General features: G+C 35.5%; 1 protein-coding gene across 5 annotated transcripts in view; it reads left to right on the forward strand.

Moving 5' to 3' along the window:
- Positions 1-23,795, forward strand: part of ATF6 (activating transcription factor 6) — a 281,713-nt gene that overhangs the window by 96,989 nt on the left and 160,929 nt on the right. For all 5 annotated transcript variants that reach the window (XM_074221840.1, XM_074221841.1, XM_074221842.1 and 2 more), the window contains one exon: positions 3,922-4,033. In XM_074221840.1, the coding sequence (XP_074077941.1) occupies positions 3,922-4,033 (112 nt within the window). The remainder of the gene's footprint in view (positions 1-3,921; positions 4,034-23,795) is intronic.

A 23,795-nucleotide genomic window follows, 5' to 3' on the forward strand; every position in this document is an offset into this window, starting at 1 on the left:
TGTTTTCCACTGTTAATGTTATAGTATAAATCGTTTCTCCTGATCTTTTTCATTTCCTTCTGTTTCAGTTCATGTACATCTTCACAGGGTTCTCTCAAATTTTCTATTGCTTTATTTTTATAGCACAATAATATTCCATTACATTCACATACCATAATTTGTTCATCCATTTCGTAATTGATGAGTATCCTCTTAGTGTCCACAAAACGAGTTTATGTAAATATTTTTGTGGGTTTGGGTTATTTTCCTCTTCTTTTATCTCCTTAGGATATAATCTTATGATTGCTGGATCAGAGGGTGTACAGTGTAATAACTTTGGGGCATAGTTCCAAATCATTTTACAGAAGATTGTACCTAATGCACAGATGAAGCATATATTAAGCACTTACTATATGTAAAGCACTGTGCTAACTCAATACATTAACTTATCAATGACAAATATAGTCCAATTCCGAAGTAGTAGTCCAATTCTGTATTGAGTCTACTTTCCATATATGCCCATCACCTTATATGAATAATAGTTGGCAAAAGATGATCTCAGGACATAAAAGAATCAGAATCTTTTTGGAAAAATTAGAACTATCCTAGCTGTCAAAGGCTTACATAGGGAAGATAATACATATGGAAAGTTTCAGCTTCAAATCAGATCCTGCGGTCTTTAGGGAATAGTGGCAGAGAAGATGATACACCTTCTTCTTTAATATCATTTCCTCTGATAAAATCATAGCATTCTCTAATGTGAACTTGCTATTATTTTTTTCAGTCTTTTGACTTGTTTTAACATTTCTTATTGTCTTCATAGAATCATTGACTTTCATTTAGTCCATTTGAATTTTCAGAGAGGTTTGCTGCTTGGGCATGATTTAATATCTCTTACTCCAAATTGTTAATTCCTTTTCCATTCCTTTTACTTTTTTTCTTTCAACACCCTTATTTCTTTGATAAAAATAATTTTAATTCTTAAAAAAATCAAAGGAACCTCTTGCTTTATTTCTTTCGGGAATTCCATTGAGTATATTACCAACCTGAGTTTTTCTTTGAAGCTGTATCAGTAGATATTTTGGAGTCATTGTCTTCTAGGCTCGTGTCCTGGGCATTCCTGTCACCGTAATTGCATTTCTTTTTGTTTGCTCATTCTTCCAGGCTGCTTGCTCATTTCAGATTTAATGTTAGGTTTGGACTTTGCTGCACTACTCTAGGTTGTTTTTTGTGCTGGACCTATTGTTGCTTTTGTGGGGTTTTGAATATTGTTATTTTAGAATTTTAGGGACAGTCTGGGGACCCACACATTTCATTGAACTCAGTATGGTCTCATCTAAGGAAAAGTCTGATTTACTGCTATTGAACTCAATTCCTATCAGCCAGCTGGGAAGCTCTCCTGGCTTAGAGTGACAGAATTGCAGGCTCCCCTTCAGTCTTTTATTTTTAGCTTAGTTATTCCTCCTCAAGCTTCAGACTGGGCTGGGCTGGGCCTGAGAATCTTATCTGTTCCTTTTATTGGAATCACACCTTGCTGTTTCTTACCTTTCTTCTCTCACTTAATACTGCCCAAGATAATACATCATTAGTACACCCTATTTCCTTCCTCATTTCACTTGAATCTGATCCAAAACTTGGAAATTGGTGACAAAGTTCCCAGATGCAACTGTTCCAACTCTGGGGCTTCCTCTTACTCTGTTACATCACTTCTCCTTAAGCATTCACATATTCCAATTGGTCACTTCTTACCAGACCCTGTCCTAGGTGTCCCCAAGACCTTTCTTTTGTCAACTTGGTCTGGAAAAGTTATTCACATGATATTTCCCCTTCAGGATTTTGGCTACTACATTTTTTAGATTTATTTGGAAAGCTGTTGGGAGGAGGGAAGTTCACTGTACTACTTCCTTTGTGCAGATTTTCAAAATTGTTCATTCTGCAAGAAAAACCATTGATAAGCAGAGCTCTGGACCAATGGAACTTTATTAAAGGGTCTATGACTCCCTCTAATGAAATGAATCTCATTAGATTCCTTACATCTGAGATGCCTCCTTTCTCCAGAGCCTTAGTTTTATAGTGCTTGATACAGGTGGAATAGACCAGAAATAGAGTCTTATTGTTGGATAGATCTTGCCCTTGACCTTCCAGGAGGGTCTACACAAAATACAGCCTCATTATTGACAAATTGTCTAGTGAGCAGACTCTAATGGGCATATCTTGACCTTTCAGGAAGGCTTACCAAGACAATGAGCACACTCATAATAAGCTGATAGAAAGGCCAGAAACCAGGTTCACTTATTGACTATGTATTCATGGTCTTCTCCTCATGTTGAGCAGTAAAATAGCTAGGAGACTTTCCATGTAATTGAGTCATCCCTGCTGTACTGGACTTGGTCTACAGAACAAAGGACAAGGATTGAGGTCTTTAGATAGCTTCCTATGATTAAACAAGGGAACTTAAATTCTGTAGTTCACAGGTTTGAGGCCTACAGTCAGAATTATAATCACCACCTCTGTGAAATCATATCAAACTGATCAATACTGATTGGAATAAAGTAGGGGTGGAATGTCAGCCATGTGGGCTTTATTCTTTTCTCATATCATTCCAATTCTTTCTTCTGGCATTTCATTTATAATATCTTATTTTAACTAAACCCCAAATCTCTTGTATCATTTCATATATCTATCTATATCTATATTTATCTATCTATATATCTATATATGTATATCTATTTTGTGCAAAAGCTTATTTTTTTGAGGCTTTGTTTGGAATTATTCTCTTCTGGGTTTGTCTTGGGGGGAAATGGGTCTTTATCATTATAATGGGTCTTTATCTTTCTTTTTGTGTATTCTATCTTTTATAGCAGTCTGCTCTAAGCATGCCAGTTGTGCTGGACTAGCTGGGAGCTCTGAGTACTAAGTCAGGGATACTGACCTCTGAGAGGTTTTTCTTTCTCTACTGGGAAGGGGGACTAAGTCCCGGATCTCCTTTGGATGACCCCATACTTGGGACTCTAGCACTAAGTCTTCACTCTTTTCCCCAGTGGAAGAGGCCTGGGCCTGTGCTGAGTTCCCACTTTGCTTGCCAAGCTCTAACATCTGAGTGATGAATTTCTATTCCCATCCCACCCCTGTCATATTTCCTTCTTATTCATAAATTGAATTTGTTCTTCTGAGCTGGAAAGATGACCCATTATAGTTTCTTCTTTAATTTCTCAAGCGCCATTAAAGTGGTATTCTTCAATTTTTGTTGGAGCAATTTGGAAAGGAGATGGCTTCTTTATTGTGCCATTTTTACTTGGTCTCTAGATTATACTTCTTCCAGAATTTACCATTTTTTTTTATGTAGAATAGGAGTAGGAATAATTGAATAGCATGGCATGGCATGGCATGGAAAAACATAATTTCACTAATAATGAGAGGAGTTTAATTATTGCAGTGTAATTTTTTAAAATATTTTTTAAAATAAATTTACCAAATCACATAATTGATTGGTGTTTTTTTATGTTTCATTTTGTGAAACGGATAAAACTGTTTAGAAGGGGGGGTAGGAATTGTGAGACTTGATTTTTATAAATGATGATGATTGCTTATAAAGCTATTATAGTGCAAAGAAAATTGCCATATTTTTACATATAATTGTAGGCTAATAATTTGATTCCTATTGCCATAATTTTGGTCTCTTGCCACTTGAAAATGGAAATATGAGTCTGGTGTAGGGCCTTAGTTGTCAACTATGTTCACTTACTTCAGATATGGATCTTTAGATTTTGTCTTAGATTGAATTAATATTATTTATAGTAATCAATTATTTCCTTAAATATACATTATTGGGAGAAATTGTTTAAATGACAGCATTGGTATCCTTAAAATGAAAGGCATTCACATAAGGCATAAATATATTCATGTGCAAGCAATACCTTTCTTTTTTTCTTGTTTCCATAGGAATTCAGGGAGTGAGCTGCAAGTTTATTATGCCTCACCTAGAAGTTATCAAGACTTTTTTGAAGCTATCCGAAGAAGAGGAGATACTTTTTATGTTGTATCATTTCGAAGGGTAAGTATATTCAATTGTTTGTTCATTCAATTAAATACAACACTTTCTTTGTACAAAATGATGATGAGCATCATGTGAGATATGAGATAGACTGATGGAGTGGGAAACCCAAGATGAAAATAATTGCATATTTGTATAACATAAACTTCATGTTACTTTTTCTGTCCCTCATTATTTCATTGTTTTCAGTGTTTATCTTTTATCTGATTGGAAGAATGACAAGTCTTTTAGTTTTATTCCTCTTTTTTTTCTTTTATCTGAGTAAATTCTGTGCCATAAAATTTCAAGATTTTGGCAAAGTTAAGACTTAGAATAGAGATTGTATGCCTAAATTCAGGTTTAAGATAAATTTTATAAGAGAAACAATTAATAGTCTATGGATGCCTGTTCACAAAATCAGTTCTTGCTGAAGAATATACCATACATAAATAGTTTTATATTGTTAGATAAATCTTTTTATGAAGGGATGGAATATACATGAGATTAGAAGTAATGTTTTTTTTAAAAGTATAGATGCATTAATCAACTATTTTAAAAAAACCTCATCACTTCTAGCAAAATAGTTAAATAAAGGTCATGTTTTTTCAGCTCACCTCAGTTACCTTAAAATTTAATAAAAGAAGGGAAAAGAAATTATTAAATGCTCACTGTGAGTGAAACAGGCAGCTAGATGAGTATGGTGAACAGAGTGCCAGGTTGGGGTTTAGGATGACTCATCTTCCTGAGTCAAGTCTAGCCTCAGATGGCTAGTCCCTTAACTATGATTGCCTCCATTTCTTTATCAAAATGAACTGGAGAAGGAGAGGCAAACCATTCTAGTATTTTTGCCAAGAATATTCCAAATAGCACAAAATACCCCTTGTGACCCAAAGTCACAAAGACTCAAACACAACTGAAAACAAGTGAACATCAACAATAGCAATGTGTTAGGCACTGTAATGAGCTTTGGGATACACATACAAAATAAAAGATAAACCTTGCCTTCTACAAACACATTCTTATGGGATATGTGGTTTCATCAGGGAAGTCACAGAGATGGTGAGTAGAGTTGTAGGACAGTTGATTGATAGACCCTTTTCCTTCTGGAATAGGGGAAATCCAGTAAGACAGGTTTGATGACATGGTAGAATTGCAATGCAAAATGTTGGATATGAAGTCAGCTATATTTTGAGAATCTTTTACCAATCAGGAAAACATGGCTTAAAAGCAAGAGCTGGAGGAATGGGTCAGAGGTGGATAGAGGATAGCAAGAAATGTAAGTAGACAGAAATAACAAGAGGCAAAAACTTCTTGGGAAAGATTTCATGACAAAACCAGCAGAGAGGCTAATTAAGAAAATAATCCTGTACAGTGTCTAAATACTCTAAAGTGAAATAATTTTTTTAATGACCAATAATCAAAGAGAAAGAATTTCAGCAATTATTTTGAGAATTCTAAAATTTTAACTGAACAACTCTAATATGCAGAATGATTCAAAAGTGTAATAAAGGAATTATAGTAAGAAATAGAATGAGGGCAGCTAGGTGTCACAGTGGATAGAGCACTGGCCCTGAAGTCAGGAATACCTGAGTTCAAATCCAGCCTCAGACACTTAATGATAATTACCTAGCTTTGTGGCCTTGGGCAAGCTACTTAACCCCATTTGCCTTGCAAAAAAACACTAAAAAAAAATAGAATGAAGATAGTTTTCTAAATTTTCAAAGGAGTAATGAGAAATTATAAATAAAAAATGGAGATTTTTATAGCCAATGATGGAGAATATCTTTATAAGAGTACATTATCAAGAAAAGATAATGGCAAATTTAGAGCTAGAAAACGCAAAAATAGGAAGAAAATTAATATAGTCAAGAGCAAGCAAAATTAAAACATGAAATCTCCAAAACTCTTGATGACTAAATTTAAACAAAGAACATGTAGAAATAATCTAAAAATCTGTCACAATTGAAAGTAAGGTAAAGTGAGGCAGAAAGCTTTGAACAGAATCAATTTATTAATCAAAGTTCAGATTTGCTAATAAGTGGGTTCTCAGCCTCCCCAGCAAACAAGGCCCTAATGAGGGCTGATAGATCATTTTTATAGATAAAAGGGGTGTATCCAAAAGTAGAAAGCAGCATCATAGATGGAAAAAACTATAATTGGTTACAAAATCAGCAGTATCATAGATGTGGAAAACAGTATAATTGATTGGAAATTGGGAATGTGAGAGTAGCAACCCCTCCTCCTCCTATCTTGTTGCTAGGAAATTCTGATGTAATCCACCTGCAAGAATAACTAAAGGCAGAAGATAATAGATTTCCTCCATTTGGTCAAGGATAGCTAGTGGTATAGAAATAGCAGGTTTCCTTTTATTGAAGTGATTTATAGGGAAACTGAACTTTAAATTTAACTCAGAGAGGAAAACAACTTCTGAACTTGACAAAGGAATGTAACTTAGGCAAATATATAAAATATTTTTGGTAATACAGAATAGAGTCAGTTATAAAAATTGGAGACAATATCAATTTTATTTTCTCAGAACATAGTTATTTGAAAAAAAAGCATAACTCACTAAAATGAACCTAATGACCATATTTCAGAAAATCATGTCTCCCAGATGAGAAGTACTGGAACTGGATGAGGAAATACAGATCAGTAAGTCCCAGGTATACTAATAGGAAGAAATTCAAGTTTAATTTACTAAGCAACAATTATGGTCAAGGTTCAGAACTCTCATTTCACCTTAACAGTGAGGAGAAATCCCTTCACATAAAAAATGGAGAAGAGTACAAGTTGTTCCAAATTACTTCTCAATTAAAAATACAATTAGAATTTTATGTTAGGAAAACAAAAGAGATAAATTTGTATCTCCCTAATAAATTCCAAAGTTAAGTATAATTATCAGTGAAGAAAATGTATTTTTAACAATTTCAAGTTGTCAATCTCCTTTTGATTTTTTTGAAATTATAAGAAATGGGTGTTAGAAATAAATTGTCTATGCAAACTTGTTCAAATGAAAGAGACCCAAATAATAAGCATATCCATAAATGAAGAACATTACTGACTAGGTTGGTATTCATCTGATTCTTGTGATAATTCTTTTACACTTATGTGATACATATATGATTATGTAAAGTGCTGTAAGTTCACATTTGGACTTTGGGCTCTACTACCTATCATTTCTGGGCAATCATAGCTGCAGTTTTCCCATCTAACCTTACAGGATTATTGTAGGTAAAACCCTTTGCAAACCTATAAGTACTATACAAATATTTGTTATTATTATTGCCTGTTACTTGCTTTAGAATTCCCATTTTATGGCCTTTTGTGACATAATTCTTAACCAAAGAGTAAAATTGCACATTTGTCCCTAGAACCAATTCTTTTTTCTTCCTTATATTTCCATATATATGTGTGTGTATATGTGTTCGTATGTGTGTATGTACATGTATGTATTTATCTTCCTGGACATTTTATTTTTTAAAATTTTTTTCTAATGATAGATTTTATTTATTTTGAGTTTTACAAATTTATCCCTATTCTTGCTTCCATCTCCCCCCCGCATAGAAGGCAGTCTGTTAGTCTTTGCATTGTTTCCATGATATGCACTGATCTAAGTTGAATGTGGTGAGAGAGAAATCATATCCTTAAGGAAGAAAAATAAAGTATAAGAGATAGCAAAATTACAAATTAAGATAACGTGTGTTTTTTTTTTTTCTAAATTAAACATAATAGTCTTTGTTCAAGCTCCACAATTCTTTCTCTGGATACAGATGGTATTCTCCATCGCAGATAGCCTAAAACTGTCCCTGATTGTTGCACTGATGGAATGATCAAGTCCATCAAGGATGATGATCCCCTCTCATGTTGCTGTTAGGGTATAAAATGTTTTTCTGGTTCTGCTCATCTAGCTCAGCATCAGTTCATGCAAATCCTTCCAAGCTTCCCTGAATTCCCCTCCCTCCCTCCCTCCCTTCCTTCCTTCCTTTCTTTCTTGTTAATATGACTTTATTTATACATTACTAAAATATTCTTGTTTAAGAGTAAACATAATACCTCCTCCCCCACAAAAATATAAAGCCTCATGAGAAATAAAGTAAAAGAAGGAAAAAATGTGTTTCAGTCTGTGTTCTGATACCATCAGCTCTGTCTCAGGTGCATTCTTTATCATAAGTCTATCATAGAAATTACTTCCATATTTTTCCACAGTTGCTGCTGATTGTAATTCTCTCCATTCATTCTTCCCCACTACTATATATTATATTTTCTCTCTTCTATCACTCTGTCCCTCTTCTAAAATACGCTGTAGGGTAGCTGAGTGGCGCAGCAGACAGAGCACCAGCCCTGGGATCAAGAGGCCCCAAGCTCACATACCACCCCAGAGACCCAGCAACTACCCAGCCCTGTGGTCCTGGATAGGCCACCCAATCTCAGCACCATGCAAAAAGTAAAAAAGAAAATGTATTATATTTGACTATTCTCTCCTATGATCTATCCTCTCCTCTAATACCCCCCTTCCCCCATCCCCTTCTCTCCTTTTTACTCTAGATGTTTATACCCTACTGAGTGTGTATACTGTTTCATCTCTGAGCCATTTCTGATGAGAATGAAGGCTCCCTCATTCACCCCTGCCTTCCCCCCATCCATATCAACGCAAAAGCTCATTGCAAAAAAAAAATCTTTTATATGAAATATCTTAGCCTATTCCACCTCTCCTTTCTCTTACTTCCAGTACATTTCCCTGTCAGCCATTGACTCCATTTTTGCAATATATCATATCTTCAAATTCAGCTCTCTCCTGCTTCATCTATAAAAGCTCCTTCTCCCTGCTCTGTTAAATGAGGATATTCACATGCGTATTATCAGTATCATTTTTCTATGCAGGAATACATGCAATTCATCATCATTAAGTCCCTCATAATTTACCCTTCTCTTTTGCTCTCTGTGCTTCACCTGAGTCTTGTACTTGAAGGTCAATCTTTCTGTTCAGCTCTGGTTGTTTCAACAGGAACATTTGCAATTCCCCTGTTTCTTTGAAAGTCCATCTTTTCCCCTGGAAGAGGATGTTCAGTTTTTCTGGGTAGTTGATTCTTGGTTGCATTCCAAGTTCTTTTGCCTTCTGGAATATTATATTCCAAGTCCTACGATCCCTTAATGTAGTTGCTGCTAAGTCCTGTGTGATCCTGACTGCAGCTTCACGATATTTGAATTGTGTCCTTCTGGCTGCTTGTAATATTTTCTCTATGATTTGGGAGTTCTGGAACTTGGCTATGATATTCCTGGGTTGTTTTTTTTTTTTAATCTCTTTCCGGGAGAGATTGGTGGATTCTCTCAATTTTTATATTGCTCTCTGCTTCTAGGATATCAGGGCAATTTTGGAATTCTTTAAAAGTGAGGTCAAGGCTCTTTTCCTGATCATGACTTTCAGGTATCCCAATAATTTTTAAATTATCTTTACTGAATCTGTTTTCCAGATCAATTGTTTTTTCAGTGAGATGTTTCACATTTTTCTTCTAATTTTTCATTCTTTTGGTTTTGAACTATTGTCTTGACTTCTCATAAAGTCAGCAGCTTCCTTTAGCTCCATTCTAGATCTGAAGGATTTGTTTTCCTCAGAGTTTTCTTATTTCTTTTTCCATTTGGCCAATTGTGCTTTTTAAAGCATTCTCCTCAATAACTTTTTGAACTGTTTTATCCATTTGATCTAAGCTGCTTTTTAACATGTTATTTTCTTCAGCATTTTTTTGGATCTCCTTGATTAAGCTACTGAATTCATTTTCATGTTTTTCGTGCATTTCTCTCATTTCTTTTCCTAATTTTTCTTCTATCTCCCTTACTTGATTTTCAAAATCGTTTTTGAATTCTGTCATAGCCTGAGCCCAACTTCTATTTTTTTTTGGAGTCTTTAGATGCAGAAGCTTGTACTTCCTTATCTTCAGATTGAGTATTTTGATCCTCTTTGGGATCATAGAGTAAGTATTTGTCAGTGGTCAGGTTCCTCTTTTATTGGGACACCCCCCCCTCCCCCCGACATACACAAGGATCTCAGTGTGTGAAGCTCTGACTGCTCTCCTGGTCTGTACAAGCATACCCCTCTGCCATAGGGATGAGGGGCGGGGTTCCCTGTTCTATAGGGGACCTAGACTGTGATCAGGAGCTGAGCGTGTTCAGAGTCCTGTTCCGGATACAGAGGACAGACCTCAGAAGTCTCCCACTCCCTTACCTTTGGTGGGATGAGCACTCAGGGTGCAGCTGCCTAGAGGCTCCTGCTTGCTGGCTCCAGGGGCCTGCTTCTGTTTCCTGGATCTGGGCTGCCACGTCCTATGGAGTGTCGCAACCACACTGAGTGCCATGACTGCACTGGGGGCCTGGGCTTCACACACACTCTAGCAGAAGTCCCCCTGCTGATCTTCCAAGTTGTGCTTGGTGCTCCCTGGGGTGCAGGTCAGGAAACTGCTTCTGCTGCTGGGCTCTCGGCTCTCAGGTGCCCTTGGGGCTGTTCCCAGGAGACTGAAGTTTCCCTGGGCATTTTAAGTAGAGTTTTTTTAATAATTCAGAATCCCCATTTCTCATTTACTCTGATTATAAGTTAAGTACTTTATGAAGTTATCCATTAATAATGCTAAATAAAAGGGGAAATATTGTGTATAAGTGTATTTTACTGTTGTTTCCCTTTTAGTTACTTAGATTTTTGCCTGAGATCAGCATATTTTGGAATCCTTTGCTAAATATGAGTTGCTGTTATATCGTTTCAGAGGATTTAGTCATTTGTTCCTTGGTCTTGTAATAGATTGTTAACTGACACAAGAAAAACTACTGTTTGGACTTTTGAATACAGACTTTAAAAGTTATTGTTTTTAGCTTGTGTTAGAAGATTGGTTTTTTCAAGGACTCATTTTAACTGAGAATTCTTTTGTCACATGGATACAGAATATAAAAAATTAATATCCTTTCTTGTCAAAGGTTTCAATTTATTAAATTTCTAATGATGATGGATATGCCTGGTTTTGTAAATTTCCATTTGTTGAAAACAGCTCTTAATCCTTAGAGGCAAAAGGAAACCACTGTTGTGGACTGAATGGGGAGCAGTCACGTGGGCAGATATTATCTACTTCTTTTCTTTTTAATATAAATTCTCTCTGGGAAGGAGGGGAAAATCTAGGTAATTAAAAACAAAATACCTATATTTTAATAACCAGTTACTATCTGATGGCAAGTCACTTCCTTAAATGGCGAAGTGTACTTAAAATATTTTGTAAACTTTTAAGGGCTAAATAGTCATTTGCTAATTTTTTCCATTTCTATTGCCCTCAGTTGTGTCATGTACAAAAAGGATGTAATACTTTTCTCTGTCACAAGGATTATTGTGAGTCAAATAATTTGAAAATATTATTTATTCTTAAAATATTTTTTTAATAGGAACTATCTCTTGTATTGGTCCATGTGAGCCCTTAGGGTAACTCTGCCTGGCTCCAGATATTTTGAACATCCTAACATCTCTTTATGATTTTTATTTAGATTTCTATTTTAAGTTTATGTTGAATTTTTACTTTTGTGAGTTTTTGTATGTATTTTTCCTATATTCTCTTTCAGACTGCAGGTTTTCCTCAAGTTAAGGGTCAAGAATGTTAATTGTGTTGTTTTTCTCTTCAGTATCTAATATAATGTCTAATAGAATGTTCTGTGCACGAAGTAGACTCCATAAATATTCCTTTTCTAAATCATCTCCAGCTGTTCATGTCCATTAGGCTTTCTATTTTGTTTCTTTTGATTACTGTTCAACCACACAAACCACCATAGCCATGGTCTTTTAAGAATAAAATGAAGGGGCCAAGTAAGCAGCTAGGGAGGCATGGAGTCAGGCAGACCTGGATCTGAATCCTGCTTCAGACCTTTGTGAGCTGGGTGACCCTGGACAGATCAGTTAACCTCTCCCAGCCTCAGTTTTTTTACCTGTTAAAATAGAGAGAATAATAGCACCTGTCTCTCAGCATTATTGTAAAAGTCAAGTGAGTTAATACATTTAAAGTGCTTTGTGAACCTAAAGTGCAATTTAAACCTTAATTTGTACTTCTTATTATTATTAAGTAGGAACTGAACTAGATTTTATTTAAAACAATTATAAGATAAAATTTTTAATCCTAGGGCAATTTTCCCTCTCAATAAAACTGAAGAATGAAAAAGCATGACATCTAAAACCTTATTTCTAAATTTAGTTATAATATATGGTGAAAACACTGGGAATGCTCTATCTATATTTTGGTTTCTTTTAAAAAAATTTGTTTTTAATTACCTAGATTTTCCCCTCCTTCCTAGATATACTTTTGATATAAAAGAAGCTGATATATCTACCCATGTGACTTCTCCCCATTCAACCAACTCATTTTACCTCTAGGATTAAATATAAACTGTTTCTTTTTTCAAACCCTACATAATCTGGCCTCAGCCTGTCTTTTCAGACTCTGTGGACATTAACTGGCCTTATCTCCTTTATTCACTTGTGACCCTCCATCTCCCCACCTGCTACATTTTCACTAGTTATTTCCCATGCCTGGAACATACTCATTTCTTACCTCCACCTCATAGAGTTCTTCCATTCCTTTATAATGCACCTTGGTTACCACATTCATAAAGGCCAGTTGATTGATAAACTGATGATATTGCTGTTTATGGCTGAAGTAAAGTAAAGCTTTATACCATAGGAGTTGAAGTTGGGGGGCATTGGGTTGTAAATTGAAGTCTCCAAGTATAAGAGTTGGTTATGGGGGCAGAAAGGAATATGACTGTGAGTCAGGTACTGAACTTGAGAAACAAGGGAGAATGAACTGGAAATTGGTAGGCAGGATCAGGACAGGGTGATAAATCTCAGTGGACTAAAACTTCAGAGAGGTGACCATTGAATGATAATGCTAAAGGGTAGGGCCTGTAAGTGACACTTAGAACAATTAAAAATGTGACAGTTTTTTAAAATTCTTTTTTGACACAATTCTTAAGAAAAATATCTAGAATGCTAAAGATTAGAATGACTTGAGGCTAAAAAAGAAAACTAAAGACCACAAAAAAAGATTTGGGTTTATTAACTATTTAGGACAGAAGGATAGAATAAAATCCTTGTTGGTTGATAGAGTGTTGAAACTCGAGGAACAAAATGGAAAGATAACTCTAGATGAATATAACCCACCAGGCAGCCTCAGTACTGAAAGAACTGACATGCAATTGCCAAGCCTTTGTTAGTGATCTTTGAGAAACTGTGGAGTATTGAAGTGGTCCTGGAGAACTGAAGGACAAATGTCCTAACCTTCAAATAAGGAAAGAGAATGGGAATTGAGCTGAACTTAATTTCCTGGCAAAATTCTACAATGTATTATTAAAGGTACTGGCTAAACCATCTAATAAAGGAAACAGTGATCCCAAAGACTCAAGAATTAGTTCACTAAGAACAGATCTTTCCAGATTAAACTAATTTCCCCTACATATTTTGGACATGATTGCTATATAATTGGATCTGAGGAATGCAGTAGATCTACTTTATAGAGACTTTCCTATCTTCTTTGAATCATATAGACAAGAGGAAATATGAACTAAACATAGTATGTCTTTAATAAAGTAAATCCAACACTTTTGGAAGGTAAAGCTAAACTAGAGCCAACTGAAAAGGACACACTACTATTTCTATTTTTTCCCTATTCCTTATGTCAAGTTACAGATTTTTTCTCCAACTTCTCAGAAGAATGATCCCTTTATAGAATTTCAGTCTCAAATTTTCCTGTCTTTAAATTCAACCAATGAGGGGGCATCTAGGATGCTCAGTAGATAGAGCCCTCTCCCTGGAGTCAGGAGGACCTGAGTTCAAATTTGACCTCAAACACTTAATACTTAGCTTGTGTGACCTTGGGCAAGTCACTTAACCCCATTGTTTTTCAGAAATCCCAAAAGAACCCAAGCACACACAAAAAATAGAAATAAAAAAATTAAGTAGATGGGAGAAATTTTTAAAAAATTAAGTTTAACCCATGAAATGTTATTTTTAAACCTCTTTGAAAGCACAACATATCCTATAAGTCATTATACTGAAGAGTAATAACTTCCATGATTTTCTGCCAAGATCAGAGTGGTGGAGACCAAATAAGACTAGACAGATGAAATTTGTATATTTCACACCACTATGATATATAGAGAACATGACTTATAATAGCTGTCGTCTGTCACTTTGTTTTTGTGTTCTGCTATTCATCTATATTTGAGTTGAGGAGAAAACTGCAGATGAAACCCTAAAACAGGTCTTTAAAGGAATATTCTTATATTATTATTTGAAGTGTAGATGCATAATAGAAAAAGATATATACGTGATAGAAAGCATAATACATTAAGAAAAGGATTCATTCTGTAAAATATTGTTTTATTCATTAGCAAATATAAAGTAACTCTGCCCATGTGTCTCTGAGCCTTTAAATTTTTATGTGTTGTTCTAAGGAGAAATAGCTCATTTTTAGAATATCACTGCATTTGTTTTATGCAATAATATAATTACTCAATTAACCCTTTAGACTTTATGACTACATATTAAAGAGAATGATTTTGGGATTCAAGTTACATTAAATATCAGTAATATTAGATAGGTAACTTCACTTATAAAGATCTGCTCTCCTCAGATGAAGTGTTTTGAATTATGTTGATTTATGTGTAGAGAGTATGTCCAAGAGGACATTGGTTAAGGATAACTCTTCTATAGAAAGATTAAAGGATGAGATCCTTCTTTGGCATTGAAGATGGATTTTTGAAAAGTGTAAATTTACCTTGTCCTGTGTACTTGTTGCCCACTGATGATTCATGGTTTAGACCTTAACTTCAGAGAGCTAGACAGATAAGGAGAAGAAAGCAGAGATAAAGACAAGCTGATTGCACATAGACTTTTGGTTTTCTGAGAGAAAGTCTGAACAAAATTGGCTTTTCTAAAAACCATGTAATCCAGGAAACATTCTTTTTGGACCCGAAACCACATTAGAGAGCAAAAGTGGCAAAGTCATTTCTTAATTCTTGGACAAGCAGAAGAACTTGGATCAAACTTTTTCACCCTGTGGAGGTGGCCTTGGATTGGTAGGAGTTGATAGAATAGTGAAGCTGCAAGGGACTGAACCAAGGGTAGAAAAGTTCAACCCTGTAAGCCTAAAAGACTAGCTAGATCCCTAGGGAAAGTGAGGTTTACTGGAGAAAGAGTTACTGACAATTAAGTGACCCATGTACATTTTCTTTCAGAAAAGGACTGGAAAAGGATTCAACTCTAGGCTACTGCTTTACATATGAAGGTTTGTTCTGGCCATGATAGGAGAGGAAAGGAGAGAGTGCTCTAGACAGCCTAAGGGACTTAAGTATGAGACCTTTGTGCAGCTTGACCTACATTGAATATATTGTTACTCCAATATATTGTTATTCCAAATATATTGTTACTTGTATGGAAGCTCAGAGACTTATCCACTTTGTTATGGAGACCTAGATGAATCAAATATCAGTGTTTCTAGAGGAAGTCTGTGGCATATAAATCAGAGAAAGAGAGTGGGGGGAAATGGACCCAAACTGTATATAATCCAACTAAACCCAGAATTTGGTATCTGAGCAATGGTTTCTTCACACATACATCAGTGTTTTGGAGTAGAAAGAAGTTTTCCCAAAAAATATTAATAACATAAATTACTAAAATTGATAAATTTTTGAGAAATGAAAATGGTTGTAAAGTAACTCCTCAAATCAATAATGTTTGTGTAGGTATTGTTACCTATCCTTTTCCTCCTCTGCCCCTATCCTACATCACCCCCTCATAAGGTTTCATAAACTTGAAAGAAGAAAGTCATATAGTTCCATCTGTAGAAATTTTATAAAACTATGATCCTAGGATACTTTATAGTAAGTGTTTTCAGAATTGATTGTAATGTCAAACTTTTTCACAAGATGTCCGAAGAGGGCAAAGACTCATGTAAATAACCAAAATGAGCCATGGTTGTTTATGGTTTCATTTGTTTTATTAATCTTAGTCAGATTGAACAAACAATAAACTGAGAGTTATGTAGAAATCAACTGTTAATACAGGGTACCCCCAAGTCTTTTAAGCTTTAGGAACTTAAAATGTACAATTAAAAAACAAATTTAGTATATTGCAGTAATAATCCTTTATAGAGTTAATCTAAAAGTGAAGCTCTCTTAATTGACAAATAATAGCACATTATCCAGGGGATTACATAATAATTCTTTGCCTTTGTGGAATGATGTGATTTTTTTTCTTGTTCTATTTGAAACTAAAGTAAAGCCTCTTTTGCTCACCTTTTTCATAGACATCTTTTTTTAAACTATTTATTTGTATTTTTTCCCAATTACATGTAAAATGATTGTTTAACATTTATTTTTAAAATTTTGAGTTCCAAATTCTCTGCCTCCCTTCCTACTCCCCTCATTGAGAAGGAAAACAATTTTATATGCATGTGTAGTCATGCAAAGTATATTTCCATATTAGTTATGTTATAAAAGAAAACATCCCCCCCAAAAAAATTCCAGTAGAACCCCAAGAAAATAAAGAAAATAAAATACGCTTCGATATATATTCAGATTCTTTCAGTTCTTTCTCAGATGATAGCATTTTTCATCATAAAGCCTTCAGATTTGTTTTGACACTTTGGTTTTCAAAAAAAGTTTAAATGAATCATCACCTGGCCTTGTTTGTCTGAAAGTTTTTTTTAATTTGACTTTCATATTTACATATTAATCTCATTCATATAAGTCAAGATTTTCTTATATGGCATCTAAACAATTTTGGCTTCTTGTTTTTCATTCAGGGCCTGCCCATGATCTATGATTTTTCATAAAAAATAGGTTAGTAAAAATATATGTTGCTTAGGATTAGAAACCTAGATTACATTGAAGTGATACCAAAAATTGTGGTTTATTTGAGTACATTAATATTTGAATTCTATTCTGATTAAAGTCATTTTTAGTCTCAAATGTTTGGGACTAGCTTTTTAATTGTGGAGTTTTCTTTTTTTAATGAATTCAATCAATTTATAATATATAATATCAAGAACTGGTCATCCTAATTTTCTTGTGCATGTGTTAACAATGATTTTTAAGCCAAAAATTTTTATAATAAGTTAATCCCATTGCTGTATTAGGAAGTGCTGAACTGGGAAACATAGGACCTGAAATCAGATCCCAACTTTGCTATTTATCTTGGACAAATCACTTCATTTTTCTGGGTTTTAGTAGCCTCATTAATAAAATGAGTTAGTCTAGTTTGTCTCTAATGACTGTTCAGCTCTAGATCTATGATCTTACCATGGTCAGTTCAATTTATGAGAAATAGAAAGGGAAACAAATCATTTATTAAGTCCTTATGATATACCAAGCACTTTTAAGTGCTTTACAGATATCTTAAATTTGATCCATACAGCAACCTGTATCCCATTATACAGTTGAGGAAACTGAGCAAAAAGAGATTAAATAATTTTCCCTGGATCACGTAGCTAATGTCTGAGTTCATATTTGAAGTTAGGTCTTCCTGACTCCAAGTCCAATGCTCCACCTTTTTAGGCAGTAAAGAAAAATAAATTGTTTTAACAAAGAAATCATACACTATTCTTGCCCTTCTGTTTAATTTCATTGAAGATATTCTTGAAGAAATTTTCCAACAGTCAAAATAAGGGTAATATTTACTAATACTTGTACTAAATAAACATTTCACAACAGACAGAAATATAGAGGTAAATGAAGATCAAAAAATCAGTGCCTGTTGGCAGTTTTCCTGGGTGAGAGGGAGACTTCAATAGATAGTTCCTTCCCAGCCCTAAATCTGTGGTCCTTCTAGAGAGATAAAGTGCTTTACTGTAGCTCAGGTTACCTACCACTTAACAGCCCTTTCCATTATACCAAGCTACCTTAAGCAAAGTTTTGGATTCCTGAGAAATAAGTTCCCAGAATCTAATCAGATTTAAAGATGTAATTTAAAATGAACTTTGAGAAATTTGTTATTTCCTTGGGGTCCTTTTATGATAGTCATTTTTTAATTTTCTGAGTTTTCTGTTTATTAGCTGGTGATGAAAATTGTTAAACTGAATTAGAAACTTCCGAAGATGTTTTGAACATAGAAATTTTTGTAGGCCATACCACAAAATTTGGGTTCTAGTTTAGTAATTTGGCATTTAGAGATGGAAGCATTTTTCTACAAGAATAAATATTTGGTTAACCACTGCTTTACTTGTAGCAGTAAAATATGCATGTCTCATGCAGTTTGGCATTCTAGAGGGGTATCTGTTAAGCCCTGCCCTCTCTCTTTCCCTCCCTCATCCTAAGTCTGGTGATATAGTCCAGAACAAGTCCTACTAAGCTATAGAATTATGCTTTAGGCATTTTCCTACATCTTCCTCAGTTAAAATATTTAATTAAAAAAACTGACAAAAATAAATGCTTACAAAAAGCTATAAATAGCTTTTTATAAATAAATAGTAGGAATCTCTTATATCGCCCTTGAGACTTGTATACTTCTCTAGCATCTCAAAGACACTTCTTTTGACCCAATAGTCATTTCTTTATATTTCTGTATTTTAAATAAAGGACAGTTTATATAGGCCATGGAACCTTGTTTAAACCTGTTTGGGAGCACTACTAGGCATTTTCAAACATTTTTACTTAGTTGCTTACTTAAAGATGACATTGTTATCTCTGAAATTCAGTTGGTTGGACTCCAGACATTTAATTGAAGATGATTCTTTTGAGAACATTGTAGTCATTTTAATGTAACTAACTAGTAGAATTCTGGTGTATAAATGTGAAAGTGAGAAAATTTGTATTCTTGAAAAGAATAGAAAAGGAGTGCATATTTTGGGTAGAAAGACTTCTCTAAAGAATATACTCTAAATAATTTTACCCCAAAAACTATTTAGCATGATTACCAGTCCTAATTTCTAAAAAAAAGATGCTGAACAACAAGATTTTGCCTGATTCTCTTTGATTTCATTGTATTAATAAAGCTGACATGTAGTTGGCCAAAAACTTGCTATATAAGCTAGGCATGTTGTTCTCGAGTTCTGGAGATTTAAAAAGTTTTTTTAAAAAATTGCCCCTGACCTGGATTTCAAATTCTAATGGGAAAGAACCAGCAAGTGGCTCCATACAAATCAGACATATTCAGATGTAATTAGAGCTAATCAGAAGGAAGGCATTCTCATTAAGATTAACAGGAAAGGCCTCTTACATCTGGTGGGATTTTAGCTCAGACTTGAAGGATGCCAAGGAAACCAAAAGGCAAGAGGAAACAGTGAAAAGGAAGTGATGTTTGTCCTTTATTCTTGAAGAAGACATCCAGGAGATGAGGCCATGACAAGCACTTGAATTGGATTTGGATAAGGGGAGGGATGTGCTAGTCACCGGTCTCACTTTCTTCTCCATAGTCATCTAAGTCCAATGGCCAGATACGAATCCTGATGACTGGAGATGACCCTTAATGTGAGGCAGTCAGGGTTCAGTGACTTGTCCAAGGTCACATAGCTAGTGTCATGTGTCTGAGGCTGGATTCAAACTCCTTCCACCTTACTCCAAGGCCGCCAGTACTCTGTCCACTGCACCACCTAGCTGCCTGAAAAGGAAGTATCCAGAGATGGAATGCATTATATGAGAAATAATAAAAACAGTTTTGTCAAATCATAGAATACATGATGTAGAGTTAAGAGTAGGAAAATTGGAAAGGTAGGAAGGGGTCAGATTGTGAAGACTTTAGAGGCCAGAGGGTTTTGTAATCAATTGGTTCTGGAGATAAGAGGGAACCACACCATTTTATTAGGGGGAGAGGAAGAATATGATCAGATCTGAATTTTAGGAAGATCACTTTGTTAGTTTTGTAGAGGATGGACTGACAAACGAAGTGACTTGAGACAAAGGAGATAAATTAGAAGACAATTCTAATAGTCCCTGGGTGAGGCGATGAGGACCTGTACCAGAGTGGTGGCAGTGTGAGTGGACAGAAGGAGATGTTTATGAAAGACCCTGGGAAGAATGGTAAGAAGGCAACATTGTAACATTGAATATAAGCTGTGTTTATGAGTGAACTGTCAAAAATATAACAATGAGGTTCAGAGCTTGGGCAACAAAGGTGGAGTCCTCAACTGTAAAAGGGGACATTTAGAACAGGGGACAGTTGAAATTGAAGATAATGAGTTTTGTTATATGATATGTTGAGTTTGGGCTCTCTATAAGACATTCAAGTCAAGGTGTCCAGTAGGCATTTGGTAAGTGAGATGGGAGATCAAGAAATAGGTGAGGGCTGGACAAATAAAATCAACTGAATGTGTGGAGAAAAGACCTTTGGGGATACCTGCAATTAGTGGGTGTGTGCTGAATGAAGAGATAGTAAAGGAGCAGAGAAGAAATGGTCAGACAAGTAGGAGAATGAGGCCAATGCAATGTCATGCAAACCTGGAGAGAAAAGATTAGCAGTGAGAGAAGGTAGTCAACAGTGCCAAGACTGCAGAGAAGTTAAGAAAAGACTGTTAGATATGGAAATTAAGAGATCACTAGACTAGCGAAGATGCTAGTACAGCATGGTTCACTACTTCCCCCAACCATTCCAGCAAAGATCTAAAATGATCAGGAAATATAAGGAGAAACCACAGCATAAGATCACAAATTCGACCCACAAATAGGTGTTCGGGCCAAGGACTGGGGAACAAGAGTGAGCAGACATTCCCAGAGCAGAAGTCTGCGTATTAACTCTCTGACCTGGAGAGGGAATTACATTCATTCTCAAAGAGGAAAATAAGACCAATGATGATGCTTAGGGAGGAGGAGTCTAAGACTCATTATAGAGTCCAGATGAGGGGTCACCAGCACCATGATTCAGTTTTTGCTCAGAATTGTCCTCTGCAATGTGACTGGAATGTAACTGACTCAGAGCTATAAAATGATCAACTTGGTCATAAAGATTGAAGATATATAAAAAAAAATTCTTCCTCCACCTTAATGCCAACTTCTCAACTTCTAGTAATATCTTCTATACACTTTGCTTATCACTCTGAGAATTACTTCCTTTTAGAAGCAAAAGCTCCTACTCTCTCCTCTAGATTAGATATCGTAGGATAGACCCTGAGATATACTCAATTTCCATTGAGCTGATAATACCAAAATTATCTTTATTACTGCCCCTGGACTCCTCTGACTCCTATACCTGCTTTGGAGATTCTGAGACTTGAATTATGGTGCTTGACTAGGAAATATTCATTTTGAATAGTGATCTCTTTCCTTATTTTTTTTTTAATGTGAATTTCTAGGGTCCATATTCATCACAGGGCGACCTATCACAGGAACAGGGGATCCTAGAGTTAACCCCCTGTAAAGGTCAGGGATAGTCAGGCATTTCTGTGTCTCCAAATCTGTAAAATCTTCCAGGTAGCTGACAGGGACTGGGACCAATAACTATATATTAAAGCTCCATCTGGGACAAGTCTTTGGACCCAAATCATAGTCTAGGGTTTTGAACGTCCAAGAGGGTAACAATAGGACTGCAAAGGGCCTGCTAAAAGTTGTGACTTTTTGGTCTGAGTTCTCTCTGTGATCTTTGAAGAGCACAGTATGAATTATCAGGAGAAAGCAGCAAAGAGATACCAGATCAAATATGTCAGGACCACCCAAGGAACACATATATCAAACAGAATTTGGTGATGGAATTCATTTGAACAACCTTATACCCCAATGCAGCTCTGGTTAACAAAGACAATAAATTTGACAGTAATAAATAATAAATGGTCTTTGCATAATACTGTAATGTTTGCAAAATGTGTTATATAAATTATCTCCTAGCAGTCCTATAAGAGGGGTACTATTCTACCTATTTTACAAATGAAGCTCAAACAGGTTAAGCTACTTTGATCACAGAGGGTTTGAACCCAAGGGTCCTTAGTTCCAAATCGAGCATTCTCTCTTAATAGGACATACTTTTAAGCTAGAACATGTGAAGAACTTTATATTTCTTCTTAAAGACAGCTCAGCTAATAATAATTTAATATAAATAATTGTTACCTTTTGAAACACGAAATTTACATCAATGCCATGCTTTAGTAGCTCTGCATTTGCCATTACACTGCATTAGAAATTTAAATTTTATTAAAAGTGGAAACAGATGGTTTATATGGAAGCTACTTTTTAAACTTTTAAAGAATTTGGACTGATTTATTTGATTTTTTTAAATCATCATTTGAGAATATATTCCTTCCCTTTCTCATACCCATGAAAAATGGAAATTTGAAGTTTTGAGCCTATGTACTAATAAAAAAGACATAGATTCTGTGTATTTTTAAGAGATGCTTGATGTTTGATGATGTTTGTCCTTTGTGATTGAAGAAGACCATGACTTTAATGGAGGTGATGCCATGACAAGCAGGTGAATTGGATTTGGGTGAGGCCGGCTGTACCAGCCTTACTTTCTCCTCCAGGACCATTTGGGTCCAGTGGCCAGAGATGAAACAGGATGACTGGAAATGGCCCTGGATGTGAGACAATCAAGGTTAAGTGACTTGCCCAAGGTCACACACAAGTGTCCTAGGCTGGATTTGAGCTTCAGTCTTGGCTCTTAAGTCCAGTATTCTAAGTAGGTGCCCTTGAGAGATGCTTAGTAAAATGATGAATAAAGAATTCTCATATTTGTTTAAATAAAGGAAATTTGATTCTATAATGGATTAGTAGGAAATTTACTACACTTGGATTTAGGTCACCTGGATTTAAATTCTGGCTTATACTTGCTAACTCTGTAATTCCTTTGAACCTTTTCCAACATAATAAGGTAGGAATAAAAACAATAACATAGGGTTATTATAAGAAAAACGTTTGGTGTTAAAATGTATAATAACCAATTGTACTGGGGCCCTAAATTACTAATAGGCTAACAAGTGATCTTAGGGGTTTTTATTTTGTTGACCCTTACTTCCTCTTAGCTGTAGTTGATGTGTGGGTGTGCTTTCATGAGCATTAGAATATCTTCATCAATATGACTTTCATATTTAGATTCTTTTTTCTGGTTCAGTTTTATGGATCCAAAGAAGATATGGATGGTGTGTTCACCTGGGACTGCCAGTAGAAAAGTGAGGTAGCCCCTCTCCAATGGGAGTGACTACACATCAAGATTGAAGGGGAGATGGAAGGACTCCTGAGTTGTAAGGGTTTAGCTGCAGGGTAGATGGCAAAATACTGCAGTTTCTAAGTAACTTCAGTTAATGTGAGGGTGGTTGGAGAACAGTAGCAATGGTCTGTAGGAGACTTACAGAGTCCCCAGGAGCCTGTTGCTGGACAAATGTTACCTAAGGCTTTGTGGTTCTTCATCTCACATAATAGAAAAGAATTGGTGCGTTTCATTTTATCCAGGCTCTCTGAAGACTGGACCTGATTGCAGGAAGTGATCATTTTCCTCCCATTGCTTTAGGGGTGTGGGATAACAAAGAGCACCAGGAATTGGAGTCTTTAATAAAGAGCTGTGGGTTTTTCTTTGGGGATTCCAAGTGTCAAACCTCATCATTGGCCATTTTTGTCCCTATCTTCCTGTGAATACTTTGGAGAAAGAATATGCCCTATCCCCTAGAGACTATACTGAATATTTCTTTGGTAGCCATAAAGGCACTGGAGTAGACCTAAGGGATTGTCCTTACAGTTCCACTTTCCTCTTTATATTCCCAGGACCCAGCTCATACCAAGGACACAGTAAATGCTTAATTATTGCTCATGTTTGAGCGATTGCCTTGGCTCCATGACTGGGCCACTTTCC

Source organism: Macrotis lagotis, chromosome 2 (assembly GCF_037893015.1).
Source record: "Macrotis lagotis isolate mMagLag1 chromosome 2, bilby.v1.9.chrom.fasta, whole genome shotgun sequence".
In the NCBI taxonomy this organism is placed as follows: Eukaryota; Metazoa; Chordata; class Mammalia; order Peramelemorphia; family Peramelidae; genus Macrotis; species Macrotis lagotis.